General features: G+C 39.9%; 1 protein-coding gene across 1 annotated transcript in view; it reads left to right on the plus strand.

The window, feature by feature from the left end:
* Positions 1–21583, plus strand: part of pclob (piccolo presynaptic cytomatrix protein b) — a 75511-nt gene that overhangs the window by 35538 nt on the left and 18390 nt on the right. The window contains 11 exon segments of the mRNA XM_051135178.1: positions 90–1831; positions 1834–6338; positions 6702–8419; positions 8566–10699; positions 12827–12853; positions 14913–15001; positions 16473–16548; positions 16775–16900; positions 18481–18589; positions 20250–20317; positions 20985–21196. Of these exon segments, the coding sequence (XP_050991135.1) occupies positions 90–1831; positions 1834–6338; positions 6702–8419; positions 8566–10699; positions 12827–12853; positions 14913–15001; positions 16473–16548; positions 16775–16900; positions 18481–18589; positions 20250–20317; positions 20985–21196 (10806 nt within the window).

Below are 21583 nucleotides of genomic sequence, written 5' to 3' on the forward strand. Positions count from 1 at the left end.
TGTTATTATGTTATTATATTAAAAATAATTGTGAGTCATGAATAGGTGGCAGACATTTCATTTTTTATTTCTTTCTTCATTTTCTGCAGGTTAAAGAGGATATATACACTCAACCTGCAATAGAAGAACAGAAAGATGTTGTGGTACAGATTGATAGCAGTCTTCCAGAAATTTCTAAAGTAGACACTTTGAAAGCAGATATTAAAGAGCAACATAGAAAGGACATCTTACCGGTATCGGTAGAATCATATAGCTCGGCTGAGGAGGAGCTTAAGGAGATTCAGAGAGTCAGTGAAATTGCCATGAGAGAAACTGCTGCAAAGCTGTTGCCTGTCAGAGCACCAGACAGTGTGAAACAATACCATGAGGACAGTAGTGAGAGTGAACCCTCCCCTCAGATACAGAGAAGAAGAGTTAGGCCTGCTTCCTCAAGCAGTGAGGATTACAAACTAGACAGTTCAAATTCAGGAGATGACGAAGAGTTCATACGAAGACAACTTATGCACATGGGTGAAGATGAGAACTTGCCTTCTGATGAGGAAAAACACAGAGAAGAAGAACAAAAACCTGATGATTCCATGAAGCCTAAACGTGCCCTAAAGAAACTTGCTGTAGAGCCTGATATCACTCATGACCAAGATGATCATGTTGTCCAAGTCATCCCTGTCTCAGAAGCTTTAGAAGAAATCAGAGTGGAAATAGATGTGTCAAATGACAATGAGAAGATCATAGCTGCTGACACCACAACAGTTGACATTACACAAAAAACTCCCATTAGACAGACCACGGAGGAGCATGAGAGTCTGATTGAAGACTCGTCCAAAGGTGATGGGTCATCCAGTGTTCAGGTGTCTAGCATCACGCCAGGAACAGCTTCGCCTACTTCTGTGTCCTCAATTGATGAAGACAGTGATAGTAGCCCAAGTCACAAAAAAGCAAGAGCGGAGAGTAAACAGCAAAGAAAGGCTAAACACAGATCTCATGGCCAGGCCCTTCCCACTATAGAGGACTCATCTGAGGAGGATGAGTTACGTGAGGGGGGTGAACAAATGGAGCAGGAAGATGAAAGAGATGATCAGCAGCAGTTAAGAAAGGTCACGAAAAAATTAAAGACGGAAAGAGATGATCTGGGCATGCAAAGGAGACGTGATCATTTGACTAAAACTGATAAATTAAGGCAGGTAGCAGGGACGGAGGAACGGAAGTCCTCTTCCTTCTCTGACTTTTCACCTAGTTTTGAATCTGAACCAGAGAATGCAGAATACAGAACATTATCATCTGAAACTCATGATGCTGCAGAAAAACCATTAAAGAGTGCTGAAGAGGTATATGAGGAAATGATGCAGAAAGCACAGGAATACAAAGCATCAGAGAAATGCACACCACCTGATATTGAACCATTATATGGAGGCATGTTAATAGAGGACTACGCTTATGAAACTTTAGTTGATGAACAAGAACAGGCTGCAGCAGCTCTTGGTAAAGTCACCTATGAGCAAGATTTGAGAAGGATGTCTGAGCATGAGTCGGTGAGGATACTTATGACACCAGATGAGGCTTATGAGGAGATGATGCATAAAAGGAGCAAGATCTTGCAAGAAGAGAAAGAGGCTCAGCAAATGTATGCAACAAAGATCGACACATCCTTGCCACTCGATGTGAGTGACACTTGCTATGTGACTATTTCTGGAAATGATGCACGTAATACAGATCAAAATGCAAAGCCACTGTTGCAAACAGAGGATGCCTATGAAGAGCGACTGAAGATGCAAAAAGATGTTTTAACACCCGGAACAAGTCCAACACAGTCAACTCCTGTGTCTCCTGCCTCCCTCTGACTGTGTCTGAGTCATCATATGATTCCCCAGAGGTGATACTCATCCCTTCAAGTGGGGAAGAAGACAACCTAGCTGAACCTATTGAATGCATTTTGGAGCCTTATATTACAGAGTCTACATCTACTCAGGATGTGTTTAGGAATAAAGCTTTATATCCAATTCCTGACTTAAAAATCACTCAGTGCTCCTCTGGTGAAGAGGAAGTTGAAGAGGAGGAAGACAAAATGTCATCTGAGCCAACTGATATCCATCAAAGTGAAGAGGAACCACAAGCCCCAGAAGAATCATTTGAGACTGTTCCTATTTCTGTGATCTGTGAAGTTCCATCGAAACATGTTGTGGAGACAACAGCAATGTCACCACTGTCTCCACCAACTTCTCCAGCAATCTCATCCCCAGATTCAAATATGGAACTAATAACAGCACCATCATCCTCTCCAGTTTCTGGCCAGACATCCGAATTAACTACTCCAGCTAGCCCCAGTGTTGCTGAAGTTTTTGCCCCAGTTGTAATTCAGATGCCAGACCTGGTGTCTGAGCAAGCCACAGCACACCCATCGGTAGCTGCTCCTGTTGCATCTTCCACACAGATTATTGAATCCCCTTCACCGGTTATTCCAGCTTCTCCACATATCGCAGAAAATGCTGGCACCCCGATTTCTTCTGAAATTATTGTTTCAAAGCCAACACCAGGTCCAAAACCAACTCCTGCACCAAAACCAAAACTTACACAGGAAACAGTCCCTACTTCAGATAGTGTTTCAGCTCTTCAAAATTTAACTCAAAAACCTTTGGCTGGTGCAATACATGAACCACTTTCAGCTGGTAAATCAGTCACTACAGATAAACAAGCTGTTGCACCAGTAATTGCTCCAAAAGTAGACCATGTAAAAACTGCTACTACTACCGCTGGTACACCTATTGTTCAGCCTCACAAAGAACCTTCCGAAGAAAATTCCACTGTTGTTCAAATGCCCGATCTTGTGTCCCCTGCATTAGACTACCCAGTTCTAGAACAAACTCCAGTTGTAGCACCTACCCTGCCATCTACTCCACTAAGGAATCAAACTCCTACAATTACCCCCACTGTTGCACAAATGCCAGACATGGTTACATCTCCATCTCAGTCAATCTCTATAACTTATCCAGTACCTTCTTTAACCTATGCCCCACTTCCAGCTACAGTTTCAGCAGTGGATCAATCACCTATTTCTGTTGCAACAGTGGTATCGGCGTCAATACCAGCAAAGGTTCTCTCTACAGACCAGACCAGCTCAGCTGTTGAACAGGTGGCCATGCCACCTTCTGCTCAATCCAGTATTCCTGCTCTACCAAAAGAGACTCCAACCAGCGTTTCTATTCAAATTCCTATTCAGAGGCCAGCAGAAACCAGATTACACATGGCACCCCAGTTAGGCCAAGCAGTCACTATTTCACCTCCAGCAGATCAGCATATTGCTGCAAAGACAGTCTCTGTTGTTTCTCCCACTGTTACTACAACTGTTGCTTTTGGAGCTTCACCCTCCCAACCAGTTCAATCAATGATGACCAAAATTCAGCCAAGGATGGTGGAAATACAGATGGAAAATGTACCAGATGATGGAAAACAGTCAGTTTCACAAATCATTTCTCCTTCTGTACAGACACAGCAAGGTCAAGCTGTTGTCAGACTGCCAAATCTTGAAAATGTGGCGGTTAAAACAACTCCTGAAGATGTGAGAGGCCACCCTGTTGTTGTTAGTGTTTCTCCTTTTACTTATCCAACCACAATATCAAGTTTCATCACTGATCCAACAGTTCCTCCTTGTGTGACATCTGTAAAGCCCCATGTTTCTCAAGAAAGAACAGATAAACCAGTGATTTCATTTCCACCACCTCCTCTAGCTTCACCTCCAGAATTGCCATATAGCACAGTACCCAAGGCTGGTTTTAACCAGCAAAAGACTATTCCAGCTTCCTCATCAGTTACAGCAACTCTACCTGAACCCACACCAAATGTGGCCAGCATGATGATAAAACCAGCTGTGAGCCCAACACACAAATCACCACCTCCTGTTCCCCCAAAACCTGCATGTATACCCTCAGGACTGGTATTTAGTCACAGATCAAGAGAGAGCGTAAAGCCACCAGTTACCCCTGAGCTGGTAGTTGTTCAAACAGTTCGTGCTGCAACTTTACCAAGAACAAGGGAACCTCCAAATGCATTGTCACTAAGTTTGACCGCCCCTGTAGAGACCAAGCATAGTGCTTCATCACCAAAATCACCTTTGTCACCAAGATTTGCAAGAACTCTTGAAACCTATGTGGTAATAACATTACCCTCAGAACCAGGATCACCTGTAGAGGGCATTACAACTCAAGCACAGATGAGAAGATCATCATTGCCAACTCCCAGACAGCAGGTTCCATCTGAAGCTCCAAGAGTGTTTGCTCCAGTTGCAGTGGATGCACCTGTGTCATTAATTTCAGCACAAATTGTAGCAGCCCCACCAAAGGCTACCCCAGCTTTAAATACAGCAGCACCCCTTGAGGTGGTGGCAACTGAATTTGCTTCAGTCACAGCAGAGACTCATCATATCAAACTAGCTACAGATTCAAGACAAAGTATTACGGAACCTTGCGTAACGGTCAAAGAGCTGCCAGTTACTTCTGTAAAAACATTTGTTTCAGCACCACTTGTAGTGGCACCATCAGGAGTAGCACAGACTATGACTGTTGTTCCTCATATCACAATGGAGAATACAATGCCTTCCCCATCTGCGTTTATAACATCATATGATACAGCACCAGTTGTAATGGCTCCTACTGCTTTGATTTCAGCAGCACCTGTTGCAGCTCCACCACCACCACCGCCACTGCAACCGCCCATTGCTATGGAACCAACAGCATATCCGACAATGATGTACCCCACACCTTCCTTAAGTTCTCCTCTTCCCATTGCTCCAGTCTCAGTAGTGCATACATCAAAACCATTAGAGGAGGTACCAGTAGCCTTAGCCCCACTTCCTGCTGAGTCTCTTCCTCACTATACAGTGAGTGGTGTGCAACAGGAACCTGAGATGCAACAAATGCAAACAACATATTCTGCTCCAATAACAATAACCCAGATACCAATCCCAGCTCAACATGACATTCCTGGTTTGGATATGGAAGAAGTACTAATAGTTTCAGCTCCTGAAGAGGCCTTAACTGAACTGGGTTCATCACCAGTACCAATAACACAGCTTCAAGAGCAGCAAACTGTTTATGAGCAAAAACACGAAATTCCAGCAGTGACCTCTGCAACAACTGTGCCAGCAGTACCAGTCACATTTACCCAATTTACAAAATCTATTGAGAGTCAAGAAATTTGTGGACAAGATAAAGTTATTTCAAGCATGAGCCAAGTCTACTCTGCAATCTCAACAACTGAGCAGCGTCCTGATGCATTGCCTAATCTTGTAACCCAAGTTGTCACGACTGAAGTGCAAAGAACAACAACTGTGTCAGTTGTCCAGGAGAGGATTCCTGTCGAACCCATACCTGAACCTGTGAGTGGTACAGTCAAAATCCATCCAGAAGTCCAACCAAAGCCTAAACAGAATGGAAGAATACACTACCCTAGTGACGTTATAGATCTTACGACATTTAAAGTCAACGTTACAATGACTGACCAAGGAATGGATCTGACAGCCCCAGATTCAAGTAGGTCTTCCTTGTCAAGTGAATCAAGTGGACGACAGGCCACTGCTGTACAGCCTGAAATTGTAAATCTTAGTGCTGAAATAATCCCCACTACAACACTCTCTGTTGTAACTGACAGCATAACAATTGTCACTTGCACAGCTACAATTGCCTACAACAACAACAAAGTTGACAAGCCTCTGGACCTGGGAAATGCTACTTCAGTGCCTCTTCCACTTACCACGTACAATCCATTTGAGCCACTTGCTCAGATAGTGTACAGACCAGTGAATTCGCAACCTAAGCCTACAACCAGTGCGGAGATTCCTATTAACCTTTCATACAGAGCTGTTGCAAGCACAGATCCTACTCTTATGCCTGTTACTATAGCCCCAGTGAGCTTCACAAATGGCACTGCTGGTGTACCAATACATACAGAGCCATCGGCTGTTGGACCTGTAGACCTCACCACGTCTAAACCAATGAAAACCATGGTTGCTTTGTCCTCGTCTTCTGGAGTGGTCACAACTGTTTTGGAAGATGACGGTACACCAGTTGATCTAACATCTGGAAGACGGACTGTTTGCTGTGACGTGATTTACAGGCTTCCTTTTACAGGGAGCTGCAGAACACAGCCTCCTGTGACCGCACAACCAGACAATCAAATTGATATTGCCACAACGCCTGTTGAAGATCTCAGTACCATGAAGGCTTCGATATCTGACAGTAATTTCAAAGAGGCTGGACTCTTTAGTTATGAAAGGAAGAATGGATTCACCTATCAGAATGGGGCATCTGAGGGGGCTATTGACTTGACATCTGCTAAAATGTCAACAGGTCAGTATAATGGTGCAAATGTATTCCTAGTTTATTTGTTTATTCATTTGCATGTTAATGTTGAAAAATGTATTATTTATTGGTTATGTCCCTTATTTTTATTTTTTTTGATGCACTCTCTGAATGTCTTAATTTTCATTTTTGTCTTTTTCTGTTCTTTTTTTAAACACAGATGCATGCATTTGCCTCCGTGTTGTCCCTCAGTGTTTTGGCTTTGCATCCTGCTAATCTGACGACACTGACAAGATCTTTGCATGCTCTTTGGCTTCCATTTCATTTTCATAAGTTAATGTTGCATGAATCAGAGGAATTATTCATTTAGATACTGATGCTGCTGCTATTTTTGTTTTCCTAACATAACAGAAGAAGCCTTAGACTACTCAAAGAAAGGCGCTTTGGCATTTACTGGGATCACCACATCTCCATATTCTCAAGGAACAACATTTGGCATTAACAGTTTACTAAGATCGACAAATGGCATTGTTTACTCATCTGTTGCTGCACCCATTCCCTCCACGTATGCAATCACAACCCAACCAGGTTCAATATTTAGCACAACCACCAATTCTACTGAGCCAGTTTCAGCACTTCAAAATCAGCCCGCTCCATATGGCTTTGTACACACCACAGACACAGACCAAACAATATTCCCACAGTCTGATATATCAAAGGATATCCTACCTTCTGCATTAGCCAGTCTTCTTCCCTCCCTGACAGCCTTCCCTGAGCTCTACTCGGATGCTACTCTTGAGGCAATAGCAGCCTCACTGGACATGCTGGTATCTCCGAATTTCCCTGATTTAGATGACAGCAAGAGCCAGCAGTACAAGGCTGAACATGAGTTCTTACAATTAGAGAAGTTGAAACAGCTGTGTCTAGCTGAAGAGCTTGAATGGGAGAGACAAGAGATACAGCGTTACCGTGAGCAAGAGCAGATCATTGTTCAGAAGGAGCTTGAGGAGCTTCAGAACATGAAGCAGCAACTTCTAATGCAGCAAGAAGAGGAACGCAAAGCCCAACTTATTCTTCAACAAGAAACCTTTGCACAGCAGCAACTTCAGTTAGAGCAAATCCATCGATTACAGCAGCAACTTCAACAACAACTAGAAGAGCAAAAGATATACCCATATGGGTTTGGGCCATGTGAGGGTATGTCCCCACCCTTGAACTCAGACATCATACTTGACTCAAAATATTCCGGGGGAGATAATGGACAGTACTGGCCAGTAAAGGATGACAATTCAATGTCATCTGTTGTGTCCACCCATGACACCACTTCAGGTCAAAACTGGCTAACAACAACAACATCTGGGGCTTTTACACAGTATGGTTCAAGCATTCCTGTAGTGAGTGCACAGACAAAGGATCAAATGCAGCTGTCCACAAACCTGCCAGATACATCCAAGCAAGAGCAAAGTGTAGGTTTAAGTGGAAAGAAATTAGTTGAGAGTGGTGTTCAAACAGATGATGAAGATGGGGTTGAAAAGATTCCTTCTGGTAGAAGGAGAAGAAGTAGGAGAAGTGTAGATAGCTGTGTGCAAACTGACGATGAGGATCAGGATGAATGGGATGCCCCCGTTCGGAGCAGACGCAGGTCTCGTTCCAGCAGATATGCTGATGGAGAGAAGGGGAAAAGCTCCAAGGTATCAAGTATTGCGATTCAGACTGTAGCAGAGATTTCAGTTCAGACAGAGCATTCAGGGACAATTACGAGATCTCCTGTTCGGGCTCAGGTGGACACAAAAGTAGATTTACACAGAGAGGGCCAAACGGAAAGCGATTCAGATATTACATCAGACAGAGATAAAAGACGTCTAGGTCCTGCTGAGATAAGTGTTAGCACACACCTGACAGCTGATGATGTTGGAACCTCGTTAGTTACCAAATCTCCAAAGGTATTATGCTCCCCAGTTTCACCAGTGTCACCTGGAAAAAGCTCACAGAAGATGCTTACTGCTGATTCATCAAGGCATCTCAGTAGTCCAAGATCACTAAGGGCCTCACAACGATCACTGTCTGACAAGTCACTCAGTCCTACAACTGAGGACAGAATGATGTACCAGTACTCAGACACCTACTCAGTAAGTACTGCACTTTAAAATGGACTTTTCTTGTTATCTACAGGACAAATTTGGTGTATTTTGTCCTCTCCTAATGATTGCATTATATATCATGTCTGTCACTTGCTTGTTTGTCTTTTTTCTTTTTTCTTTTTTTTAATCAACAGAGCAAAGGTTCCCAGAGTGGCACACCAGTTGGCAGTCAGAAGAAAGTGAAACGCACACTACCTCATCCACCACCGGAAGAAGATACCCTCATTGGCCTCTCGGGGTACACCACTGCTTCTGCCAGAAGACGAATGTGCAGGAACACCACTATGGCGCGGGCCAAAATCCTCCAAGACATAGACAAAGAGCTGGATTTAGTTGAACGTGAGTCCTCAAAACTCCGTAAGATACAGGCAGAGCTTGATGAGGAGGAGAAAGAGATAGATGCTAAATTGAGATATCTGGAGATGGGTATAAATCGAAGAAAAGAGGCTTTACTGAAAGAGAGAGAGAAGAGGGAGAGAGCCTACTTACAAGGAGTGGCAGAAGAGCGAGACTACATGTCAGATAGTGAGGTCAGCAACATCAGAGAGGCACGAGGTAATGGTCATGGACTAGAACGGCCACGGACTGCACCACAGTCAGAGTTTAACCAGTTCATTCCACCACAGACTGAGTCTGAGTCCCAGTATGCACAACTTACGAGCCCATACTCACATTATCAGTATGCATCCCAGACAAGTCAGTATCCTCAACAGACATTGTACCAGCAGCAGTCTCTTTACCATCAGCACGTGTCCCCCTACCAATCTATCTACTCATCAGTGCCCTCACTCAATCAGCAGTCCCAGCAGACTGGCTATGACCATTCCTCACTCCTTCTGATGCAACAGAAACCCCGTCAGACTACTTTGTCTGACTTAGAACCAAAGATTACGACAAACTATGAGGTCGTACGCAACCAGCCCCTCCTAATTGTCCCTACATCCACAGAGAGTGCCTACGGAGTTTCCCATCTTGGTGGTAAATACAGTAGCCTTGATCTGAGGATGGGCCTGGAAGAGAGAGCCAGCATGGCCAGCAGTCCCATGTCCAGCATATCAGCTGAGTCCTTCTATGCAGACCTCGATCATCACAATGCCAGGAACTACGTCTTGATTGATGACATCGGCGAACTCACAAAGAGCTCCACGGGACTCAGTTCAAGCTTCAGTATAGCCGATAAGGATATCAGCAAAGCTGACCGACTTCTCCGTACTGCCGACGTTCGTCGGACACCAGATGTGGCAGACTTTCTTGGTCCTCTTCAGGCTGCTTCCCGATTGCATTCATATAGTAAGGCAGACGAGGATTCAATGGAGGAGCCATATGAATTGAAGATGTTGAAACAGCAAATTAAGCAGGAGTTCCGGCGCGGTACGGATAGCCTTGAACAGCTTACTGGCCTGCCTCACTACCTCCACTCTGACACTAGTTTTAGGCATTTCCCCAAAGCTGAGAAATATAGCATTGGGAGACTGACTTTGGAGAAGCAAGCTGCCAAGCAGCTTCCTGCCTCCGTTCTTTACCAGAAGCAGCTAAAGAATAAAAAAGCCCTAATTGACCCCAAAATTACAAAGTTTTCGCCTATCCAAGAGAGCAGGGACCTTGAACTAGATTACAGCAGCTTTTTGGCCTCTGCCAGCTCAGTTAGTGGGTTGTCTGCCAGGGCAAGGCTCCTGCAGGACGAGATTACATTTGGTCTTAGGAAGAACCTAGTGGAGCAACAGAAATATTTGGGTTCAGCTCTTGGAGCTAACCTGGCTCAGTCACTCAACTTTGGACAATCTCTCAACCTAGGGCCTACCATAAGGTCTTCCCTTCACGAAGACGGCACCTACCCCAGTGGCACTCGGTCAAGACCTTCCTCTAGGCCTTCCTCTGTATATGGACTGGATCTGTCTATCAAAAGAGACTTGTCAAACTCCTCACTACGCCTGAAAACAGAGGGTGAGGGCATGGATTCCCAGTTTGTATCTAGGGCTAAACCAACAAGTCTGCCAATTAGTCAGAGCAGGGGTCGAATTCCCATTGTTGCACAAAACTCTGAAGAGGAGAGTCCACTGAGCCCTGTTGGTCAGCCAATGGGCATGGCCAGAGCATCTGCAGGCCCACTCCCACCCATCTCAGCAGACTCACGGGACCAGTTTGGCTCCAGTCACTCTCTTCCAGAAGTCCAACAGCACATGAGAGAGGAGTCCAGGACAAGTGGCTATGAACGGGACATTGCCTTTATAAAGGATGACCTTCAGGGGGCCATGTCAGATAGCGAAGGTAAATTTGTTATGAGATCTGTTATCTTCAACCCCAGCTTCTGTTGATATGCATCTTTTGTACGGCTCTGAATGCATTATTTATATCTGTGTGTAAATTCAAATGTTACATTTTCCTTTACTTTTCTCATCTTTTGTCTCGGAATTTTGCTTTACACTTTGCAGACTGTTACATTTGCATGATGTCATCCTCTTAAATTTATATTTCATCTACATATGTATACATAATAGATTTTTATGTATAAAAGTTTGCCTTGTGTTTCTCAATGAATTTGCATGTTACTTACATGCAAAAGGAAACTGGTTGTTTCCTTTACCATTATTGTTCTGTCATATAAGTAGAGAAGCAATTAAGAAGATCTTAAAAACTATTCATTCAACTAAGCTAATTCATTATAGACTCAGTGCCTGTGCTATTTATCACAGCCCTGCAGTTGACGAGGACACTGATCTGCCTTCAATTTATGAAGTCATAACATCCTATAATTCTGTCAGAATCATTTAGTGACTGGTTATCTTAGGAAGGCAGTACACTGTTTATGAATTATATAAATGGAATTGTTATCATCTTGTTTTGTGCCGTATTTGGGGGGAAAACAGTTATGCGGTTGATCGGTAGAATATAAATTATTCCACTAGCTGCCAGTATCTTTCTCTATCTTGAGCCATTTATTTAACACATTCTCAAATGTTATATTAATGGGAGTACCTGGTTTAGTTTGTCTGGTTTTCATTAATCCAAAACATTTCATATTGCTAAAATGCAAGTATGTCATCACATTGACTGGACAAAATTAATCTAGTGAATTTATATTTTTTCTCTCTCCCCTTTTAAATTAAGACAAATCCGTGCATTTGACAATTAAATTATATGAGCGACTGTTATATGAGGTTTAGTCAAAGTTAATCTGGTTATAACATGCATTCACAGGAACTTAGTTTTCTATTACCTCCAAATCTGCTACGTTTAACTTACTTGTTTAACAATTTTCTTCATGTAATGTTAATGTCTGTCTTTGGTGTTTCCAATTTTCATGCTCAATAAATTCTTGCTATTTCAGTTTTTTTTGCATGGCTTATGAATGGGAATTTAAAAACATCTTGCATGTTATATGAAGAATAATATTTTTTTTCCAGTGAATTTTCTATTAATTCTGTTTCTGAGTGTTGTATATATTTTGTACTATCATACTATGTTATTGAAATTAACTTTATGCAAGTATTACCATTTAAAATCACCAAGGTATTAAAGTGTTTTAAAGGTCAGTTTTATAAGTAATATGTGAGATCATTACACAAATGGTTTGGCTAATGAATATAATGATTCGTTCAATTAATTGTAAGATGTATTTTTAATTTTTATGCTTTCATGGCACTCTCAATGCCAATAAGACAACAGCATTGAGCAGCATTTTAAAATCCACTTTAGAGTGCGATATTGTTTTGAACATCAAGCTATTTGAGAAGTTTAACATAAGCGAGATGTAAAGATGGTATAAACAAACAGAGTGCAAAGTCTGAAAATGTGTTGGTTTACAACACTAAATGCTCCACTGGGTTTGCACAGATGTGACCCCAGTCTCTGTCTTGAGAAAATCAGAAACGATTTGTGTTTCTGAAGCAACCTATTTAGCTTGGCTTACTTTTACAGTCAAAGGAACGTTCCAGTTTCAAAAAGCTGTATAAACAAGCAGACGTAATAAATCACAGCTGTTTTAAAGCCACCCATTTTACTTTAAAACATATTTTATGTGGTTTCTGCAAATATGTCATGAATGCTGTCAATAGAGCTTAGTTTTAAACCTGGGACTGGTATTGTTAAAGAAATTGCTTGTATAGCTTTGTGTGAACTTTTAGCACATCTTATAAATATTACATTGAATTATCATTACTTTTATGGGGCTACCTTACAGAATGTTGATTGTATTTAAAGGCTCTCTAGAGTAAAATATTGACTACAGTGATGTATGCTTAGAATTTTTTTAGATAATTGCATGAATTAGAGATTTGCAGTACATCATCCACTTCCACTGCAAATATAACAGTGTGTTTTTTATTGGCAAAACATAGCTCTGTTTTAAGGCTAATTTTACTATGAATTCTCTGAAATACAATGTTTGCACTACAGCTGGAGGTCCTAGCTGGAATGTGAAAGGTGAGAACTGCTGTTCAACAACCTTCAAAATATCATTAAGCATAAACCTACTTTCATGCGTGCCATAGTCTTGAGTGACGGGCATTTCTCAGTGGTGCACCTCAGACCCATCATGGTGTTCATTATCACTGCACTTCCTCAAGGTCTCTCTGACATGGCCTGATCATATCAACCAGGGCACATACATGTCTACATACGAGTACATATGTGTGGATACCATGGCAGAAGTTACCTAGAACAAGTTAGGAAATGTCCCACTAGTAATTTATCCTGCCTCACCAACACTAGGACCTAAAACTAGATGCTATTTTGGTGGTGCAAGGTAGAAGTCATTAGAGAGAAATGTCCTTCTGATAGTGTGTTGGCCAGAATACCAGTTTTCCATAGGCCATAGGTTCGCCATGGTCACCGCATCTTCTAACTTGGTAATAAAATGAAGGCAATGTTGATTTAAGGTGACATTTCCTTGCAGAAGGACAGCACGTCAAGCTCTTTACTGCAAATCTCCTGCAGAGACAGATCCAGTTGTCAGTTTTCTTCTCACTCTATTAGGAGTTAAATGATGATTTGTGGTATACTGTAGTGCTGCCTCATGAATAAAAAATGCTTCGCTTACACAGTATTGTAATCAAGGCACCTGCAGGTTGTGCAAAATACCCGGTAAACAAAACAGAAGATATTGTGCACCTGATCTATTTTAGGTATGTGCTGACATGTCTGCCCTAGCTCGAGTTATGAATTATTCCAGGAATTCCCAATGTCTTTGAAGAAAGTGCTAGACTACTTGAAATGGAAGCTTATAGCAGCAGGCCCATATACAGTCTTGTAGGATGCAAATCTATCATATTAGCATTGCAACATTGTAGGTGAGAATAAGTACACTGCAAAAAGTCTTGATTGGTATTTTTGTCTTGGTTTTACAATTAAAATGTCTGAACATTCTTAGGACGAAACAAGATTAGTTTACTTGAGAGGCAAAAAATGCGTATTTTAGGAATTAATGTCTAATTGCATTCGTTTTTCTTACACTCTTAAAAACAAAGGTTCTTTATCAGCATTGATGTTTCCATAAAGAATCTTTCATGGAACCTTTCCATTGTCCAAACGGTTCTTCAGAATCAGATTATTAAAATGTTCTTCACACTAAGAAAACGTGTTTAGTTTAAGAACTGTTCACTGAAAGGTTCTTTAGGAAACCAAAAGTGGTTCTTCTATGGCAACTCTACATATCCCCCTTTTGAACCTTTCTTTTAAGAGCAGGAATCTAACAAAACTGAATGAAATTTGTGCTTCTATTTAGTTTTAGATTTTTAACACAATTTTGCATCTCAACTAAATTTATCTTTAAGAATGTTGATGTAAAAACAAGGTGAAAACACTAATTCAGAAACTGTTCGGCGTGCAGTTTGAAATAAGTGAATGGTTTTAGCATCATGAAAGTCTGGTTTTATACAACAAAAGCTGTGGTTTTGTTTGAGTAGTGTTTTACTTGTATATGCTAACTAGTAGAGAGTGTACTAACAGAAAATGTACTAATCATCAGACATATGGTAAGGCATCTCATCATCACACTGTTGTATGATGGTGTGTGTATGTGCGTATATCTGCTGTGGTTCGGTCCCACAGCAATTCTCTATCAAATTCTCAACGCATGACATGTAGCCCAATCCTGAAGGGACACAGCATGCATGTTCATGTGTGCATGCCTCGACACACCGTCTCAGATCATTGCTTTTTCTACCCTCACCATCCTCTATCACTGCTTCCCCTGGGGTCAGGCTACTTAGTACATTTAGCATTTATCTAAACCAACGCTCTTGATTTGAGACCTTGTGGAGGGGAGGTTAGTGTCCAAACCTTTTGAAACATAGATATTGTTCTTGGAAGCCCTGACCCAAATCCATCAAGCTGTCAGTTCAAACACTCTAGCAAAAAAAAAGTGTCCCCAACTGGGGGTGGTGAAGGGATGGTTGTCTGGGAGAAAAGTAGTGGAGTGGGACACATGCCCCAGTTTTGTCACTTGTGATGCTACAGTGGATGCTTTCTTCCTGTCTTCTAGCATATCACCTTCAGCATGAAGAGACGGACTGGTTTGACAAACCCCGCCAGGGACGCGGTGGACCAGAAGCCGGGCTAGAGAGAAGACAGGTAAAGTGGCACCCGCAGGGTGATTTTGCCAAGTAGGATGTGTTCCTGGAAACTTTTGTTGATCCTGGAAGGACATACATATCAAAAACCATAGTTTTAACCATAAATCTGTACAACTGTCGATCAATATAAATTATGTTTTACCCACAACCCAAACTGTAAGGCTAACCCTACAATCCAAATGATATTCCAGGAACATGTTCTGCTTAAAGGATTAGCTTCACTTCCAGAAACCCCCATGCTATCCAATGCATCCATGTTTATGTCTTTCTTTCTTCAGTTGCAAAGAAATTAAGTTTTTTGAGGAAAACATTACAGGATTTTTCTCCATATAGTGGACTTCAATGGGGAATGGTGGGTTGAAGGTCCAAATTGCAGTTTCAATGCAGCTTCGAAGGGCTCTACACGATCCCAGCCGAGAAATAAGGGTCTTATCTAGTGAAACGGTCTGTCACTTTCTAAAAAAAATTTAATGTATATACTTTTTAACCACAAATGCTCATCTTGCACTACACTGTAAAAAACAATTTGTTGAGTCAACTTAAAATAATTTGTTACCTGGCTGCCTTAAAGTTAACTCAAAAAAAAGTTTAGTCAACTTGAAATGTTAAGTTGTACTAAGCGACAATTTAGATATTTGAGTTGATTCAACTTAAAATTTTAAGGCAGCTGGGTTATTTACCCAGCTTTTAAGTTTAACAAACCAAATTATTTAAGTCAACTCAAATATCTAAGTTGTCACTTAGTACAACTTAACATTTCAAGTTGACTATACTTATTTGACTTGACTGAACTTGACTGAACAAATTAATTTAAGCTGACTCAAATTGTGTTTTTTGTTTTTTATAGTAGCTCTAGATTTACTACGTAATCACGTTGGAAAGGTCATACGCGGTTAGTTCTTCATCTGTTTACTTCGGTTATGTCATTTTCTCCTCCAACTTCAAAATCATCTGAGATCATTGTTTTTTACCTTTTTTTGTTAAGGGGCATTTGACTTTCTTTGTATGTTTGCTTTGGAAACACTGGGGTGGTACTTCTGATAATGTCATTACGTAATGCATGAGGTTGAGCTAGTGCAAGACGAGCATTTGTGGTTAGAAGTATGTCAATTTTACTTTATTTTTTAGAAAATGATAGATAAGACCCTTATTCCTTGGCTGGGATTGTGCAGAAGCTACTTTAAAACAGCAAAATGGACCTTCAACCCATTGGCCACTATTGAAGACCACTATATGGAGAAAAGTTCTGGAATGTTTTTCTCAAAAACCTTAATTTCTTTTCGACTAAAGAAAGACATGAACATCTTGGATTACATGGGGTTGAGTAAATTATCAGGAAATTTTATTATTCTGAAAGTGAACTAATCTTTTACCCAAAACTAATCTTTGAAAGAACACCAAAGTACATCTGCATACATGTTAGAACTTCAGCTATTGTTCATTTGTTTGGATTGTTTTCGTTGTTGCAGATGAAAGGCAGCCATTACCCCTTCCCACACTCTCACATCAAACTGCAACGAGACCCTAAGGACCACACCGTCTCAGGTATGTTTTCATAGCAATTACTCCACAAGATACACAGCGAAATGTAGTCAATTAGGCCTGCAAATTCAATTACTGGGAGGAAAAGCAAAACAACAATTGTAATCTATCTTATGGATGTTGTATTGATGAAGAGATCATGTTTGAAATGATACTGAGTTGCTCTGATTAGGATCCTATTACTCAGCCATTTATCAGCTGAGTAACAACTGAAACTGTTTTATTTCAGGTAGTGGGCTGGGAATCAGAGTCGTGGGTGGAAAAGAGATTCCAGGGACCAACGGAGAGATCGGAGCCTACATCGCCAAGGTTTCAGCAGGAGGATGTGCTGAGCATGCGGGAAAAGTTGTTGAAGGTAAGAACTTCTGAATTATAATTCTCTTCAAACAGTCAAGGGTTAAGGAAGCAAAAGAGATGCAATACATTTGGTTGCAAAAACGTTTACATTCAGTTCTTAGGTCATGTTATAAAGTCTTTTAAAAAAGCAAGCATCAGCAAAATCATTCATTTTAAGCATTCGCTATTCTTTCAAGGGGAAATGTCTAATTTAGAAGGCCATTTCTCATTTTAACCGGGATGCTATTGTTGCGGTATGATTGCTCTCCTTGTTGACGAATGCTGGCTCAGCATGCTGTGTCAATTTAGATGAGCTCCTCTTGAGAATAACTCAGCTTCCTGAACACGCATTGCTTGTTTGATTTTTTTTATTCTTTCATAACCCATGCTTTTAGCAAAGACTCTTAATATTAAAATGTTTCCTTTATAGTGTCAAATCTTTATTTGTTTCAACCCTGAAATATGCAAGCACCAATCTGCTGGCAGATTACACAAGCATCTGTTCTCTATCTTAAGTATGCTTTTCCCTTGATACAGTATAATAACGTCTGCTACCACAGTGGAAAATGTGCTAGAGAGCAGATTTAATATCTGATAGCTGTAGCGATATTATTATTCGGGCCAGTAGTCAAATGAATGCACAATTGCACAATGCATACTCGTATGCATCAAAGTATGCATGCATGTATTGAATACAACAGGGTTCTTCTCTATTTAACACATTGGCTAAATAAGGATTAATGTTTTGGCATTTTCACCATAATTACCTATACGTTGGAACATGAAACACGTCATGAATAAAAACGGAAAATATGACATTGTTTCTAACATTAAAGACTTTTGATGATGATTTTAAATCTTCACTTGTACAGCACAAAGTATTTTAAACAAATAAGCCCGAATCTGATTCCCAATTATGCACAAATCATTTAGATACTAACTTCAAAGCTGAAATAATGGTTTTGGGTTAGTGGTAATCTTGCAGAGTAATATGGAGATATGACTGACGTACTTTCTGAACATTTGAGAGGTTTTTGAGTGGAAACTGAAGGGAGTGATTGTGTAGAGATGAACAGACATTTAAACAATGTCCTGTTGTTATCAGCCGCTGAAGCACTCCGAATGCAAAAGACCTATCTGAAGACTCGCTTTCATTTGTGTAAGTGCCTGGGGTTTGGCCTGAAGTGGGCTTGAGTTTGCAGTGATGCTTTTAAAATAGTTTTTTTCCCCTCTCTGTTTTCTGCACTTGTTTTCAGTCTCTGATGCTCCAGTACTGTTTTCTTGTATTGAGTGAAGTGCTCAGGGAAGCATGCTATTGAAAAAGTGTGTGTGTTATTTATGGCTGTACTTAATGCAGTGATTGTTTATCCTGAATTTTCCCTCAGGAATCACAATAGTGTCTATCTGTCTATCTGTGCAGAGAAACCAAACTTTGGCTCTAGATTTGAGGTTTTGACATATAAACAACAGCTCTTTGTAATACTTTCCATAACAGTCTGCAGACAAATAATGTTTACTTTTAGCTGAGGTGCACTACTCTTCTTACCTAATAAATGTATTTCACTCATTGTTTCCGATGGCATGCATTGTGTTCCTTAGGAATGCAGGTTCTGGAGTGGAACGGAATCTCTTTGCTGGGAAAGACATATGAAGAAGTGCAAAGCATTGTGGGTCAGCAGTATGGAGAGGCAGAAATATGTGTGCGCCTGTAAGTTAAAACAATGTATTTAGTGCTCAAGTCTCAATCTAGTCCACCACACCAACAAAAAGTACTATGTTCTTGCTATGTTTTTGTTAAACATGGACAGCACCATGTAAGCTGCTGCTGCATTTATATTTTAATATAATTATAATATATTATATTTATATAATTAGTTATATTTTAATATAGGGTACAACGGGACTAAAGGCACAACCTAAGAAAAATTTGCTTTTCACTGCGCCCAAATATGATTGCAGAAAAATATATACATTTGTATTGAACATTTATGGATCAAGAGAATTTGTCTGAAAATAAATCATACAAGTCACTTATTTTGTTTGTAGCGCACACACGGGGTAAAAGGCTCAGTATTGCTTCAAATACTTTTTTTAATAATGTCTAAATTAATACTTGTTCAAAAAATCACTTTAATGAAGTTTGTACTATTTTCTGCTTATTTTGATAAATAAAATAATTCATTTTTGTTCAATACATATACTGTCATTAATATGTTAATATAAAACATTTTAAAATACAGAATCAAAATCATATTAAAATGTAAAGTTTCTGAAAGCACTGAAGGAGATCCCATAGTGATTTAATATAGATTTACAGTAGTAACAACAAATTATATTTTATTAAATGATATGAATAATATCATGTTTTTAAATATGATGGTTTCATTCTAAACATGGTGATTATCTCTAAGATTTACACCCAACATAATATATAATATTTACAATCTGAATCTAACAATGTCATGTCAACAAATGGATTATGGATCATGTTAATTATTGTGACTTTTAGCCCCAAATACCATACTTTTACATATTCTTTCATTATTTTAAAACTGCTGTTTTAATTATCTTAAACCAAACTGAAAATCATTAAGACCTTTGTCTCAAGATACATTCAAGAATTTTAGCGATTTTCATTTGCTACTTAAATCTACAACATTTTAAACATCAAATATTTGATCAAGTAAGCACAGAATCGACTTTGCGCTGCTGCCCGCGATCACGTCAAGGATCAGACAAATTTGCACGTGTATCTTGAAAAGCGAATGTTTTAGAAAGTGCTACACCACTTTTTTCCGCCATCCAGTGGTTTAGAGGAAATTAATATCAAAGGCGCTTTTTACCCCGGGGTGCCTTTAGCCCCGTTGTACCCTATTTAAAATGTAATTTAGCTGAATTTTCAGTATCCATTACTCTAGTCTCTTAAGTGTCACATGATCCTTCAGAATGAATTACCTGGAATTTTTTGTAACAATGTAAGTCTTTACTGTCAGTTTTGTTTAATTTAATGTCTCGTTGAATTAAAGTATTTATTTAAGACGTATTAAAAGTATTTTATAACTGTTAATTTTAATTTAAAATTTCTGTTCTTAAACGTTTGAACAATATTACATTTGTTCATACACCATAATACTGTATATGAATATGGTATTGCACCTCACTGTACCATGGTAGTACCGTGCTCTTTTTTTTGTAAAGCCATATAATTTTATGTTATTCATATAATTAACTCTTCAGGTTCTAGACTATGCCATATTTAATTTTGAGTGCCACTATGTTGATTTAACTATGAAATATGTACTATAGTGCAGTAACTGTAGTCTTTAAGCCAATATACTAATGCAGTTGTTATCTTAACTACTGTTTAGAGACCTAAACATGCTTTCAGACACAGAACACCCTCAACAACTGGAGCTCCATAGTCAGCTGAGAGCTGGTGAGTGTCTCCAACATTTTGTATTCATCAGTTCACGCTCACATGTTTTGATGCCTTTAATAAGCTTTTCTCACTAAAAAAACAAATCCGTTTAAGGTAAGTCAGTCCACTCTACAGCCATCTTGGCCATGACTCTAAAATACTTAAATAACTACAAATGTGACCCTGAAACTGAGATTTATACATCATCTGAAAGCTGAATAAAACTTTCCATTGATGTATGGTTTGTTAGGATAGGACAAAATTTGACTGAGATACAACTATTTAAAAAATCTGGATTCTGAGGGTGCAAAAAAAATCTAAATATTGAGAAAATCACCTTTAAATTTGTCTAAAGTTCTTAGCAACGCATATTACTAATCAAAAATTAAGTTAAGTGGTATCAAAAATGTAGCTTCTTAAGCAAGCTGAAAATGGCATTTTCAAATTCATGTCCAGCTAATATGCATGCATGACATAAGACAAGTTAATCTGCTATTTAAGTGGACTTCCTTTTCTACAGCTTTCCTTAGCACTGATTTTAACCGCAGGTCATGAATCTGTTTGTTAGTATGGTGTGTGTGCTTCAAAATTCTTGCACTCCTGCCCATGGAAAAGGTGTTTGTATTGATCAGTAGCTTGAAAAGGTTTTGTTCCATGTTATAGCTGTTGTGTGCGTGTGTTGTAGGTGAGCGTCAGCGTTCTCCAGGTGTAGACCCAAAGCAGCTGGCTGCAGAGCTGCAGAAGGTGTCACAGCAGCAGGCTCCTGCCTCCGTGCTGTCTGCTCTGGAGAGAGCGGGACACTTGCACTCTGGCACCGGATCTGCCGCTTCAAGTGGGGTCCCCAGCCCTGGGCAACCCGGGTCCCCATCCGTCAACAAGAAGCGCCATAGTAGCAAGGTACTGTATGTGTTAATTTGTGCATAAAGATGCCACATAATCAGGGGTGCACATAAATAGTGACCAAAATGTAAAAAAAGTGTGACCAAAATAAAAAATGCGCTGTGTAAATAAGTTCAGACCGCTAAATGACTGCCATTTTCAAAACACAATGCAAAATCTGTGACATTTCATTCAGTGATGCTCACTGTAAAAAAACAACTTGTCTCAACTTAAAGTAAGTATTCGTGCTGCCTTAAAATTTTAAGTTTACTCAACTCAAATATCCACGTTTTCATATAGTACAACTTAACATGTCATGTTAACTAAACTAAAAATTTTAAGGCAGCACAAAAATAAAAAGAAAATTATGAAAATTCTTTTATAAAAGAGTAAATATTAGCATTT

This window comes from Labeo rohita, chromosome 18 (genome assembly GCF_022985175.1).
Source record: "Labeo rohita strain BAU-BD-2019 chromosome 18, IGBB_LRoh.1.0, whole genome shotgun sequence".
In the NCBI taxonomy this organism is placed as follows: Eukaryota; Metazoa; Chordata; class Actinopteri; order Cypriniformes; family Cyprinidae; genus Labeo; species Labeo rohita.